Source organism: Brassica napus, chromosome A1 (genome assembly GCF_020379485.1).
Source record: "Brassica napus cultivar Da-Ae chromosome A1, Da-Ae, whole genome shotgun sequence".
Lineage (NCBI taxonomy): Eukaryota > Viridiplantae > Streptophyta > Magnoliopsida > Brassicales > Brassicaceae > Brassica > Brassica napus.
The window spans coordinates 19158787-19173216 of NC_063434.1; the positions used below are offsets into that span (position 1 = coordinate 19158787).

General features: G+C 33.0%; 1 protein-coding gene across 1 annotated transcript; it reads right to left on the reverse strand.

The window, feature by feature from the left end:
- Nucleotides 1-4814: 4814 nt before the first annotated feature.
- Nucleotides 4815-7503, reverse strand: LOC125610287. Its single transcript, XM_048782625.1, has 5 exons — nucleotides 6697-7503; nucleotides 6215-6640; nucleotides 5986-6109; nucleotides 5610-5754; nucleotides 4815-5547 (listed from the first exon to the last, which is right to left on the reverse strand). Exons 1-5 carry the CDS (start codon nucleotides 7501-7503, stop codon nucleotides 4815-4817), a joined length of 2235 nt encoding a protein of 744 aa, XP_048638582.1.
- Nucleotides 7504-14430: the final 6927 nt, after the last annotated feature.

Sequence of the window (14430 nt, forward strand, 5' to 3'; positions counted from 1 at the left end):
ACTACAATTTACGACCATGCAGAGAAACTACTTCCTTGTTGTTCAACTGTTCAAGAGGAAGAAAAAACATGTTTTTTTCTAACAGCATGATAAACATGTTTCTACCATTTAAATTTTAATTGCCAAAAATACATTTGTAACACGTAGTAATACACTAATACTGAATAAAAAAACTGTTTTAGTAAATAAAACATATACATAGTTCAATTCCAATTCTAGTAAATAAAAAATCAGTTCATTTTCCTAATAATTTTCAACGATGCTTGGAATGTTCCAATACAGTGTTATAGATTAAATATATTTTTGACTTTCAGACCTACTCATGAATTCAAACTTTTCTTTTCAAACTTACTATTATACCTGCGTTAAAATTGGCTTAATTGGTTGTGATTTTTCAATAAGTACCTATACAATTGTATTTCACGAAATCAACTCTATTTTATATTGATATAAGAGAATAAATCTGTAGGTAAAGAACAAACCCTTTTTCAAAAAAAAAATATCGGTGGGAAAAGGCAATATATGCCATTTTATTATTTTAAATATTTCATCGTTTAGCAATTTCACTATCTACATTATTAAAACGAGAGACTTTTTTGATATGTTATACTATTTATAACAGTGTCATATATGCCAAATAACTAAAAAAAATTGAGATATTATTTATAACATATACATTTTAATAATATATGCCAAATAACTAAAATTGACATAAAAAGTTTTTTGGCTTAAATATGAGTGAGCATTCCGGTACCCACTCGGATTCGGTTCGGATCTATTCGGGTTTCGGGTTTTCGGAGTTAAAGATTTTAGTCTTATTCGAGTATTTATAAATTTTGTTTTGGATCTTCACAGATCGGTTGGGTTCGGATAATCCATTTAATTTTTTTTTAATTTTAAAATTCATACATATTTCAAAATTTTCAAAATATAAAATAAAGAGTTGACATGTGACCAATCATTTTTCAAATAATGTCTAGGACATAAGTTAGTTAAAATTAGTTCATAGATATTCATAACAAAAAATATAAAGATCTGGGAAACCTATATTCTTAACACAAAAAATCATTTATTAAAAACATTTAAAGAGTTTCTACTCATATTATCCATTACATAATGGATATTCTTAACAACAGAAAATCTAAATATGACTACGAATACTTCATTTTTTCGGTAATGAAACTAAATAAGGAAAAATTAAATCTTAAAATATTAAAATTTTAAATCCAATTATTTACACAATATGTGAAAATATACTGTTGAATATAATTCAATTTAATAACTTATAAACATTTTTATATTAGGTCCTAGGGTCAGCCTGTGCTTCGCGTGGGAAGCTTATTATCATTATATCTTTTAATATTTGTTTTAATTTAAAAATTTTAGTTTTATTTGATATATTAATCATTATTTATTAGCTATGTAGTTGTTATTTTTTATTTTTTTCTATTATTTTCAATTTTCTTCTTTTTGTTGTAGAATAAATTTCTAATAGGTTTATTGAAATGGTTTAAATGATACTATATTGGGATAATTGCTAAAAGAGAACAAAAAAACAAGGTTGTTGTCCCCTTGGTACAAAACCAACATGAAGTTGTCTCAATAGTATAATTTTTTTATAATCCCAAAACTAACCCTATATTTAATCTAATTAAACACAATTTAAAAGTTAATTTGAATTTCTTAAAAGAGTTAATGGAAAAAAGGAAAATAAAACATTTGAAAGGCAATCGAAAAAAAAAGGTATAGATATGCATCATAGAGAACAAGAATTTGTGAGAAGAATCAAAAGAAAAACTATGGAAAAACCATAGATTGATGAAGAAGAGAAAGGAGAATCGTTTTTTTTTTTTTAATTTTGTCAAGTAAAATCGACCATAACACGTTTTAGGAAGTTAGAATATTTTTAGGAGATTTTTAGAATATTTCCTTAACTGAAATTTCATTAATTTTCGCAAAAAATCAGGTATTCTTATCCGTAGAAGGCGACTTCTAAAAGTTTAGAAGAATGATAAAAATTCTGAATACACTTTTTACTTTAAATAGACGTAAAGAGTACATTGTAGAAAACACATTCCCCAAAATTTAGAATACTTTATAAAAGTAGAAGATGCATTCGGAAGAAAAGTGGATACCTTTATGATTAGTAGAATGCACATTCCTCTTTTTTAGAAATTTAGTAAATAGTAAAATGGGCGTTCTAAAAGAAGTAGATGAACGTGTTTATTTTAGAAATCGTTTTCACTATACCATTTTTCGTAGAAGACACATTCTATTTTAAGTAGAACGTATTTTAAAAATCTTATTTACCAAGTTTTTGAACAAAAGAAAATTACCAGCTTGTGTATATGGATGTTTTATTAATTGTTTATATTTTTCAATAATTTTTTTGATTAACAAAATTATTTATTTTATTAGTTTTCAGAAATACAAAGGCTAAAAAAGAGAAAAAATGGATAAAATTGGTTTTATACCAAAAGGACAACAACCTTGTTTTTTTGTTCTTTTTTAGCAATTTTATCTACTATATTTTACTTTTCTTACATCGATGCGTATTTCTAATATATTTAAAGAGTATTTACAATATTAAATATAACTACTAACTTTTCATATTTCTAATTTATTTACATATATTAAAATTTTTACAGATGATATAAACTATGTTGAATTTATTCTAAGGAAAAATATATGCTATAAGATAGTTATTAGTTAGACGTCTCACGAACCAACACTGATTTAGCGAAAAAATAATTTAGAACGATACTTCATTTCGAAGTCAACCAATAGACCAGCTTGCAAAAAATAGAATGCTAGCCCAGCTATTAAATGACTAAAGCAAGTTTGTAATGGACAGATTTTGATATCATTCAGTTCAAAACTCGATGAATATTCCTAATGAGACAACTGTAAACTTGAGAAGATATTATAAACTGTAAACTTGTGTGTTGTATTGATACGTAACGTGAGTATATATACAAAAGCATGAGCCGACTTCAAGACGTAACCCTAGAGCAAATAGGAAACATTACATAAGAGTAAGACGGTTTAATAAGATAAACCTTATCTAAGATACATTTTCCTAATACTCCCCCTCAAGTTGGAGAGTGAAGGTTTTGAACACCCAACTTGGACGATAATGCTTCAAACTGAGGACGTCCCAAAGCTTTGGTTAAGAGGTCTGCAATTTGATCCTTCGACTTGACATGAATGGTTGAGATGAGACCTGCTTTAACCGCATCACGTACACTGTGACAATCGCGTTCAAGATGCTTCGTACGTTCGTGAAACACAGGATTAGCAGCGATATGAATGGCTGCTTTACTGTCACAATAAAAACGAACAGGTTGAACAACCTTGACTCCAAGCTCCTCCACCAAAGGAACAATCCATTTTACTTCTTTAACAGCCGCGGCCATGGCCCTGTATTCAGCCTTGGCAGATGACATAGACACCGTGTCTTGCTTCTTAGTCTTCCAATCAATAGGTGAATCACCAAGAAAGACCACATACGCACTCAACGAACGACGACTATCCGGACACGAACTCCAATCAGCATCGACATAAACTGAGAGTTGAAGGTTATTGTCAGCACGCAGAAGAATACCCTGTCCTGGATAACCTTTGAGAAAGCGAACAACACGCAGAGCCGCATTCCAATGAGCTTCACGTGGTTGCTGCATAAACTGAGACAAAAGATGAATTGTGTAACATAACTCTGGTCGTGTGATCATCAAATAAACGAGCCGACCAACCAAGCAGCGATACTTCTTAGGATCAGCAAGAAGTGGAGTGTCCTCTGCTGTTAGTTGATGATACTGTTCCATGGGAATAGTGACTGGTTTACAGCCTAGAAGACATGTGTCTTCAATAATGTCTAAAGAATATTTCCGTTGAGAGAGAAATATACCTTCTTTGGACCTTGCCACTTCGATGCCAAGAAAGTATTTGAGCTTTCCCAAGTCTTTCATTTTAAAACACTCACCTAAGTAAGTTTTGAACTTGACGAGAAGCTCTAACAGCGAGCTTCTCGTCATACTCGCAAGAACAAGATCATCAACATAAATGAGCACACGAATCTCCTTAGAGTCTTTTGTGTATGTGAACAGAGAAGCATCTGAATATGACTGAAGGAACCCATACTCTAACAGCGAGTTTGTGAGCTTTTCAAACCAACAACGCGGAGCTTGCCGGAGTCCATATAAGGACTTGCGAAGCAAACAGACTTTAGTTGGGTCAGAGTGAGTGAAACCAGGTGGTAACCGCATGTAAACTTCTTCATTTAAATCACCATGCAGAAACGCAATGTGGACGTCCATCTGATGGACCTCCCATCCTTTTGCTGCGACAAGAGCAAGTAGACTGCGGATGGTGCCCATCTTAACAACTGGAGCAAATGTTTCGGAGAAATCATCACCTTGAACTTGATTATTTCCGCAAGCAACCAGACGCGCCTTAGGACGTTCAACTGTGCCATCGGCATTAAACTTTAATTTATAAATCCATTGACAACCAATTGCTTTCTTTCTTTTCGGAAGAGAGACGATATCCCAAGTGCCACTTTCTTCATGAGCAATTACTTCTTGTTTCATTGCACCACGCCAAATCTTATCCTTGACTGCCTGAGAGTATGATCTTGGTTCTACTCCAGCAGTAACAGCAGCAAGAAACGCTCGATGTGCTACTGAAAAATTCTCGTCAGTAATGTAATCAGTTAAAGGATATAGTGAGTTACCTTGGACTGTCTCATGAGGATGCGATGAAGAACAGGCGGGTGTGAGAGATGGGTTTTCAAGATGTATGGCATTGTACATAACTTAATCCTTGAGTTTAACAGACGGAACACGAGGTCGTTGTCCTCGACCGAAGACTTCTTCTACCGGTTGCACAACTGGCGTATTAGCAGCAGGGGATGCAGGAGCAACAACATTCAGCGGAGATTGGTCAATGTCGACTGTCCCAACATCAGTCGTAGGAGATGACGATGGCGTTGTTTGCTCTACAACTGTGGCCACAGGAGGAGTTGCTGAGCCTGACGAGCTCCCCCTGTCTTCTAAGACAGGTAGATTAGTGTTTTCCCAATCACCGTCTGGTTCTGTATTTGGAACTACGGGTTCTTTGTTAATAGAAACGAGTGTTGGTGCTGAGTAAGGAAACTCTGATTCCTGGAACACAACGTCACGGGAGATGAAGAACTCGTGTTTATCAAGATCATACACCTTCCATCCTTTTTGTGCATAAGGATAGCCAACAAAAACACACCGCCGACTTCGTTTCCCAAACTTATCTTTATCACGCGACCGATGATGAACAAAACAAAGACTCCCGAAGACACGGAGTTGTGAGTAACTTGGTTTCTCATTATACAGAAGCTCGTACGGTGAGCGATGACCAAGCACAGCTGAAGGCGTTCGATTAATCAGGTATGCTGCAGTCAAAATCGCCTCCCCCCAAAACTTGATCGGCAAGTTACTCTGAAACAGCAAAGCACGTGCATATTCAGAATGTGGCGATGCTTTCTTTCTACTCGTCCATTCTGTTGAGGAGTAGCTACACAAGAGGTTTGATGTATGATCCCATTCTCACGAAAGAAACGAGACATACACATAAACTCGGTTCCGTTATCACTGCGAACAACCTTAACTTCTTTGGAAAATTGTTTCTCAGTCATCTTGCAAAAGTTCTTAAGGACGGTTTGAACTTCTGACTTTTCAAAGAGTAAATAAGTCCAAACTGCGCGTGAGAAGTCATCAACCACTGTGAGAAAATACACAGCACCAAATGAAGATCGAACTCTTTAAGGACCCCAGACATCGCAATGAATAAGCTCAAAACATTTTGTTGTTTTATTTAAACTTTCATAAAAAACTTCTCTAGTTTGCTTAGCTTCAAAACAAGTGTCACAAGGACTGGAAGCTTTAGAGTCTAACACAAACGGTAAATAAGATAACACTGAAAACAAAGGATGTCCAAGCCTTTGGTGCCAACGAAACTGATCAACTGAGCGAGTAGACTTGTCAGAAACCTCAACACGTGCAGCCATAACATCTTTAAAATAGTAAACCCCATCTCTCTCTTCACCTGCGCCAATCATCATCCTCGTGAAACGATCCTGTAAAACACAAATAGTGTTGGTTAGAAGAGCAAAGCAATTCGTCTGTCGCAGTAGCTTTGACACTGAGATAAGGGAGCAGTTTAAATTTGGCACAAATAACACATTATGCAACGTAATGCTATTGGACAAGCGAAAGACGCCGGTGTGGGTCGCATAAGTTTTATACCCGTCTGCAAACCCAACTGGGCAAGACGGAATACTTGTGATGTTTTCTAGAAACGAGAGCTCTCCTGTCATGTGATGAGAGGCACCAGTGTCTAGAATGAGATCACCATAAAGCTTACCAGTCAGCCTCTCAGTCGATCTGTTTTTCTCATTAATCATCTGAGTGAGCGCTTTCAACTGTTCGTCGGTGAACACTGGAAACGATGATGAGTTCGAAGAAGTAGCATGAGCATTGTGGACTTTTTTGCCGTTAGTCTTGTTGCGGTCTGAGCTGTAACCTCCACGACCACGACCGCCTCTTCCTCCTCTGTTATTACCTCGGGTTGGTGGTGTCTCTTCCCACCAGTCGGGGAAACCTACTAGCTGCCAACAATTGCCTTCTCGTGACCACGACGTCCACAATGAGAACAATGAACTACTCGTCTTGTTTGACCAGAATTTTGTGTGTCGGATGCTTCTTTCTTAGCCACAAAACCGACTGCACTCTGCTGGACTTCACGTTCTTTTGAAGAGACAAGACGCTGCTCCTCAAGAACGACTCTAGAATACACATCACCTAAATCAATAGAAGAGTCTGTTGCAATAATTCCTTGACACACAACACCAAACCGCGACTCGTCTAAACCCATAAGGAACTGATGGACCTTCTCTTCTTCTCTTTCTTTCTCGTAGACAGCTGCTGCACTGCAAGTACAAGGTGGAAGAGGTTTGTATGCGTCCAGCTCTTCCCACATCTTAGCAAGCCGACCAAAGTAATCCATTACTGACTGTCCATCTTGTTTGCACGACGCCAACTGTTCTTTAAGATGGTGGATACGAACTTTGTTTCCCACAGAGAAACGCTTCTTCAAGTTTTCCCACAACTTGTGAGAGTCGAAGATAAACGTGACTGTTGATCGTACCCTGGCTTCAATGGACGACCGAATCCCGCCAACAATCAAGGAATTGACAAACGACCAGAGCTCGAATTTGGGATCATCAATGGCAGGTTTTGATATTGTTCCATCGATAAACCCTAACTTCCGTTTAGCTCTAAGTGCATTAACTAGCTCTGTGGACCACTCATTGTAGTTGTCACCCGTAAACATCACCGATGTTATCAGTGCTCCTGGGTTGTCGGATGCAAACAGAGAATACGGAGTCGGTACGTTGACGGTACCACCTTGACCTTGCTCAACTTGAGCAGACGAACTTTTGGTAGCGGAAGACATGTCACCGTCGGCCATGACTTCAGACTGTTGTTCTTACCAAGAACAAAGACTGGGAACGACGGAAAAAATAACTCGGGGTACAGAACTTTATGCTCTGATACCATGTAAACTTGAGAAGATATTGTAAACTGTAAACTTGTGTGTTGTATTGATACGTAACGTGAGTATATATACAAAGGCATGACCCGACTTCAAGACGTAACCCTATAGCAAATAGGAAACATTACATAAGAGTAAGACGGTTTAATAAGATAAACCTTAGCTAAGATACACTTTCCCAATAACAACACTGTTGGGATTCTTGAGTATTTGAGCTTCATCAATTACAGCATACTGCCACCGAATCTGAGAAAGGAAGTCTTGATCCATCAATGCTATAGCATACGTTGTAAACAACACATTAAATAGTAACAAAGATTCCTGGAACGAAACAAACAGAACAATATAATTACACACAGCTGATAAACCCTTAGAGTTCTTGTTGACATAATCATGCATTACCTTACGAAAATTCCTATGGCAATCTTTATCACCAACATACCTAAGAACTTCATGTTCTGGAGTGAACCTTTTGTCTCTTCAACCCAACCATCCGTTACGCTCAAAGGACAAAGCACAACTGCCAAAAATAAAGACACAACATCAAGAACTTGTCTTTAAGAAGCAGATCTCATTTGACTCACAAAATGGCCTTCGCAATCCTTGATGAAACTTCAGAAAACTCAAAAAATAAATAGCTTGTAGAGTTTTCCCCAACCCCATCTGCTCAATCTGTAGATTAGACTCAACATGGATACAATCACAAAGATAGCGTTTCGGAAAAAAAGTGGTGGTACCTCGTATCCTGCAATCATAATAGAAAAGTTGAACTAATTGGTTTAAACTTTTGAGTTTCGGTTTGTATAGGAAGAAAAAGGGCGGATAGTTACCGAGAAGGACATTGACGCTGAGTAGATATTTGTATATAAGCGAAGAGACTCCTTCAACTTGGTGAGGCTTTAGAGTCACTGTGATTCCAAACTCTCTGCAATCGGGATGAAAGTTGATCTTAGTTGTATGCAATGGAAGTGACATGAAGAGATCTTCATGATCTAAAAACCAAACTTTTGATGACATGGAGGAGAGCTTAAACAATTTTCAGATGCATTAGCTGTGCCAAAGAGACAGAGAAGCAATTAGAGATCAAAGGAAAAAAATTTCACATTTTTGCATATAAGAAAGAGCTTAAAACTGAGATAATACTGATGATGCGTCGTAAAGCTGCAAAGGATCCAACAGTGCAAATAAGTCTGGTTGAAACTGAAGCAGCCATATACTTTGAATCAATTGAAGAAACCCTTACTGCTCATCTAAAACACAAAATCGGGTTTCTCAATCTAGGGTAAAATGCAATCAAATCGAAACACGAAAACACAAAATCATAGTTTCATTATATATTAAGAATATATCATATTGTGCTCCACTAAGAGAAGAATAAACTAACCGGTTAGAGGAGTGACGATGATTGACGGCGAAGGCGAAGAAGGAAATGGCGACTGCAAAACACGAACAAATACAAACAAAAACAAAAGCAACAAATGTATGTGAAATCAAGAGTAAAGATGATGATGTTCTACGGAAAGTTTACCTTTTATAGGATTAGAGACACCGCCTTACAGATCGAAACAAAGCATTGAAGACGACATAGTGGGGGATTCAATCATTGGGAGTAAACACGAAGCCATAACTCGGACCATTTCATATCGTAGGGAGAAGTGCAAACGTCAACTCGTCGTCGTAACATGAAGAAGAGAGACGATCTTCGTTTATTCGATCAAAAAGCTAGGTTTGGAGCGTGGAATCAATCTAACCGGGCCGGATACACCTTCCAGTTTCAGATACCAACCACACAAATGCAAAAGAAGCCCATGACAGAAGAATTTAAATGAAACGCTGCACTTTGCAGAACGAGACATGTGTCGCTTCCAGAAACTTCGATTTTGTGACTTGGAATCCTATGTGGCAACTTCAGGAGTGAATATAACACTCCTTTATATATAGAGATTTAAAGAAAAATGTTTATAATTGTCATGATTGAATTATCTTAAAGTTAATATTTTTAATTAAGATTTATAAAATTGGTTAATCATATTTAAAATAAAAATAAAAAAAACTTAAGCGCTCAGCGCAGATTAAAATTTTAGTTGATATTATTCTAGAGGAATGTTATTATTATGGGAAAATAATTACATGAACACTGTATGATGAAGAATTCTTTTTTTTTAATAAGAATCTTTTAATTTTGGGGAAATTTCATGTTTACCACTTTTATGATATAATTATTCATCTTTACCACCAATAAAAGGATATTTTCAAAATACATTTTTCATTAAGTGGCAAAAGACTCATATACTTTGTTTTATATATATATATATATATATATATATATATATATATATATATATATATATATATATATATATATATATATATAATTATTTAATAAATAAAAAATAATAATAATTTTTTGTGTTTTCAAATTATATTTTTTCAAATTCGAATTTTTTCTAAATTTTTTTCATTTTTTTTTGAAAATTATGTTTGAAACTATTTTTATTTTTTGAAGTATCTATTTATACATTTATTAGAATCCTAAATTTCTCTTTCGAAAAATGAAAGTAAAAGCGATTAATGTAAACATGAAAACTGAGATTATAAATATGATATTTGTGACAATTTCTTTTAGTTTTGTATATTAATAAGAGTCAGCAAAAAAATGATGTTAAACTTTGTCCAAAGAAAAAAAAAACACTAAACAAATCAATGAGATAAAGTTTCTAGAATATAGAGCCAAATAGATAGAAAGTGTTTAGAAGACCAGGTCAAGTCATGAAATTCTTATCATCACGTCTAACCTGATTCATGCATTTCATGTCATGTGATCTGAACGGAACTCATACCAAATCATGTTATTGATCTAGATTTTGAATATTTTAAGGTTTTTTTTTGTCAACGGTGATTTTAAGGTATATTTGAATTTTTAAAACCTTTACATAATTTAAATGGTATATGAACTGAACCAAACCTATAAAAAAATTTATAAATACTCGTATAAAATTTAATTATTTAGCTCCAAATACAGAAATTCGAATAGATCTAAACAAAATTTGAAAGGTACCCAAATATTTTAAATAAAATTTTATATTTGTTGCATTTATAAAATATTTTCTACAAAAGCTACTATTATTTATGAAAAATATTTAATGATATTGAATATATATATATAAAGATATATATATATATATATTATTTTAAAATTTATATAGTATTTTGGATCCTTTTTGTTTTATTTTTATCATTCAAACATATTTATTTGACCGCTAAATCCACTTAGTCCACACTTATACCAATAGACCCGGTTGATACAATCTTATTTTGTTTGCCGCTTTTCTCATCCAGAGCCATTATCTCGTCAATTCATCTTGCTATTGATATCTTTTACTATTTATACTAGATGATGATGTCACGTACTAGCGTAATTTGATTAACTACAAAAAACACTAAAATCCTAAATTTTTAATTTTTTTGTAATTTCATGAAAAATTGCTAAAAATATCACATTCATAATACCATTTTTTGTGTTTGTTTTAACCACTTTTACTCTCAATTTTAAAGAAAAGAAAAAACATTTATAATCATATAATTAATAATCTAAATTTAGGGTTTAGAGTTGGAGGTGGAGTAGTGTTTTTGGAATGTAGAGTTTAGAATTCTAATAAGGGAAATTGCCACAAATAGCACATTCATAGTACCACTTTTCATGTTTACACTAATCATTTTTTTCCTCATTTTTAATGAAGGGTAAAAGACAATTATATCCTTAGGGTTAACTAATCTAGACTTATGGTTTAGACTTGATTGATGGGGTAGGGTTTTTGGAATGTAAAATTTATGATTCTAATAAATATAAAAATAAATACTTAAAAAATATATAAAATATTTTAAAAAATAGTTTCAAACATAATTTTTGTTTTTCAAAAAGAAATTTGAAAAAAAAATAAAAAAATTCGGAAAAAGTAAAAAGAAAATTATAAAAAAGTTTGAATTTGAAAAAATATAATTCGAAAATATAAAAAAATTACTTCTTTTATTTTTTTATTTTTTTATTTTTTATTTTTGTATTTAAATAATGATTTATTATATAAAAATAACAAGGACATAAGAGTCTTTTGCCACTTAATGAAGAAGATATTTTTGAAAATATTTCCTTAGTGGTGGTAAAAATGAAAAGTGGTATCATAAAAGTGGTAAACATGTAATTTTCCCTTCTAATAAATATATCAATAAATACTTAAAAATTCTAACAATTTTAAATAGTTTTAAAATAATTTTCGTATTTCAAAAAAAAAAAGAAAATAAAAAATAAAAACAATTTTGAAAATCAAAATTGTTTTTTAAAAAAAGTTTGAATTTGAAAAATTATAATTCGAAAACATGAAAAAAATACTATTATTTTTAAAAATTTATTATTTATATAGATAATTATTGGAAAAAAATATATTGAGCAAGGGTATAAAAGTCTATTGCTTTTTAATGAATAAGATATTTTCGAAAATGTTTATTTAGTGGTGATAAACATGAAAAGCGTTGGGTACAAAGGTATACTCTTTAGACCGAACAGATGAATATATACAACACATACATTTATATTTTGAGTCTGCACTTATATTTGATAACAGCTTGATATATTAAATTTGAAAACTAACCTGTGAATAGCGTTTGCCGGTAATTTTCTTCAAAATTTTAATTCTTAGATATGTATCTCGAGTGGAACTAACTTTTACAGGTGTCCATCTTCTTAAATTGACACTTATGTAATTCACCGAATTCACATAAGAAATTTGAAAAGAAACAAAACTCATATCAGTGACACAGAAATAAGAACGAAAGCATAATTTTATAGAGGTAGAAAATGAAATCACTTACTCAGAGTCAATAGTAAACAAATCAATAGCAGAAAACCTAATCTTCTTTCGTCATTTAAAATTGATGTTGTCAATCTTGTTTTTGTGATTTGTGTCAATACTACAACTTAATTTTATTTTGTACATATGAAGTTTTCAAAATAACTAAAATGAATTTTAATACGTTAAATTTTCAACGACGATGATAATACGTTAAATTTTCAACGACGATGATATACGTAAGAGACCAACCTCTTTATTCGTCATTTTACAATCGATAAAATTTGTAGTGTCGCAAAATGTTAAAAACCATTTAATGGATAAACATTAGTATAAATAATTCGGTCGTTATCATCTAGTTTGATATAGTAAAGAAGAAAAAAGAGAGACTCGTGTGTCTTATTCTATGAGTAATGAGTATTTTATATAGGATTACAATAATTTGGAAACAAAATCTAACTTGAAAAATAAGAAAAGCTTGGAGAACCAGTACATCTAAGAATCGTTATAATTTTATAATAGGCATCACCACAATATTCATAACACTTCCCTTTAATATATATAATGCGCGTGAGATGTTACCTCGTTAAAAACCTAACCAAGAAAATCCAATGGGAAAAACCTTAAATAAATTATTATTAATTATTTATCTAACCATAATTCAATAAATAATAAAACAGGGGGAAAGTGTCTCTCCGTTTCATTAAGTTAAGAGGTTTCAGAAAAAAAAGTTTGTTTCACTAAGATAGACCTTTTGTATTTTCTATGAAAAATCTGTAATATTCAAAAAAATTAATTGACTTTAATAAATTATTTTGGTTAAAAGTTATTGAAAATTACAGAAAATGATATATTTATTATAATGATTGAATATATTTTATTAATATATGTAAAAATACTAAAAATATATATCTTTGTTAAACAGAGGAAGTATTAGTAAAAAAACTACTATCATATTCATATCTTAGTAACTGATAGGTAGGTATATACGAGTGCATGAATACAAAGTGGGAACGCTGAACGTGTAATATATTCCTTCTGTTCTGATATGTAAAATGTTTAGAATAATTTTATGTTCTAATATATAAGATGTTTTCATCTTTTTAGGTAACTTTAAGTTTATCAAAAACTGTATAGCCAATCAAATTTATTAGTTCTATTTTATAATTGGTTGAATAATTTTTAATTTATAGTTTTAATGATATTTTTTAAATAAAAAATAATTTTCTTAATAAGTGTACGCTACCCAAAATATCTTACATTTCAGAACCGAGAGAGTAATAAATAACACTTACCAGAGAAATAAAAAAGAAGATATTAAATAACACGTACGAGTAACGAGCAGAACAACAGCTAATTGTCACATGCGCCATTAATGATGGAGCATACTAGTAAGCCACTGAAATCATGTGAACGATAATTTATATACTAGTATGTCAAGTTTTCGAGCTAAGAGCATCATTAGCGGTAGTACACTTTCTCACAAGAGTTTCTGATCTATATAATATTAATGTAATTTATTTCATAATTAAATTATAAACAAAAAAGAATATGAAACAATAACAGTGAAACACATCAAAGAAAAATTTCTTATCTTTTTCTGAAAGTCCTTCGTACAAGAGACGTCGCTCAAACGAGAGAGAGAAAGTAGATCTATATTCGGATCCGGTGACCGGTCGGCGCGTAAACGTGCGTGCCGTCACCGGAGTCTCTCAAGCCACCTTTAAAGCTATCGATCCTCGCTTTGCTGTCGTCTCCTCTCTCCTCCGCCTTGCCTGAGCTCTAGAAGAAGGCCGTCCATGGCGGATCTGGTTCTGGTGTAAAGGCGCGGTCGTGGTGAGGAAGGCGTGGTGAAGCTCTTTGTGCGGCTATTTGGTTTTGTCTCCGGGAGGCGGAGGCTCCGTCAGCTCCGTCGACGCCGGTTCATGTCCCCGAAAGGTGGAGGCTACGTTTAGCTCTGCCGTTATCGGTCTAGATTACGGGGGTGAAGGCGTTCCAT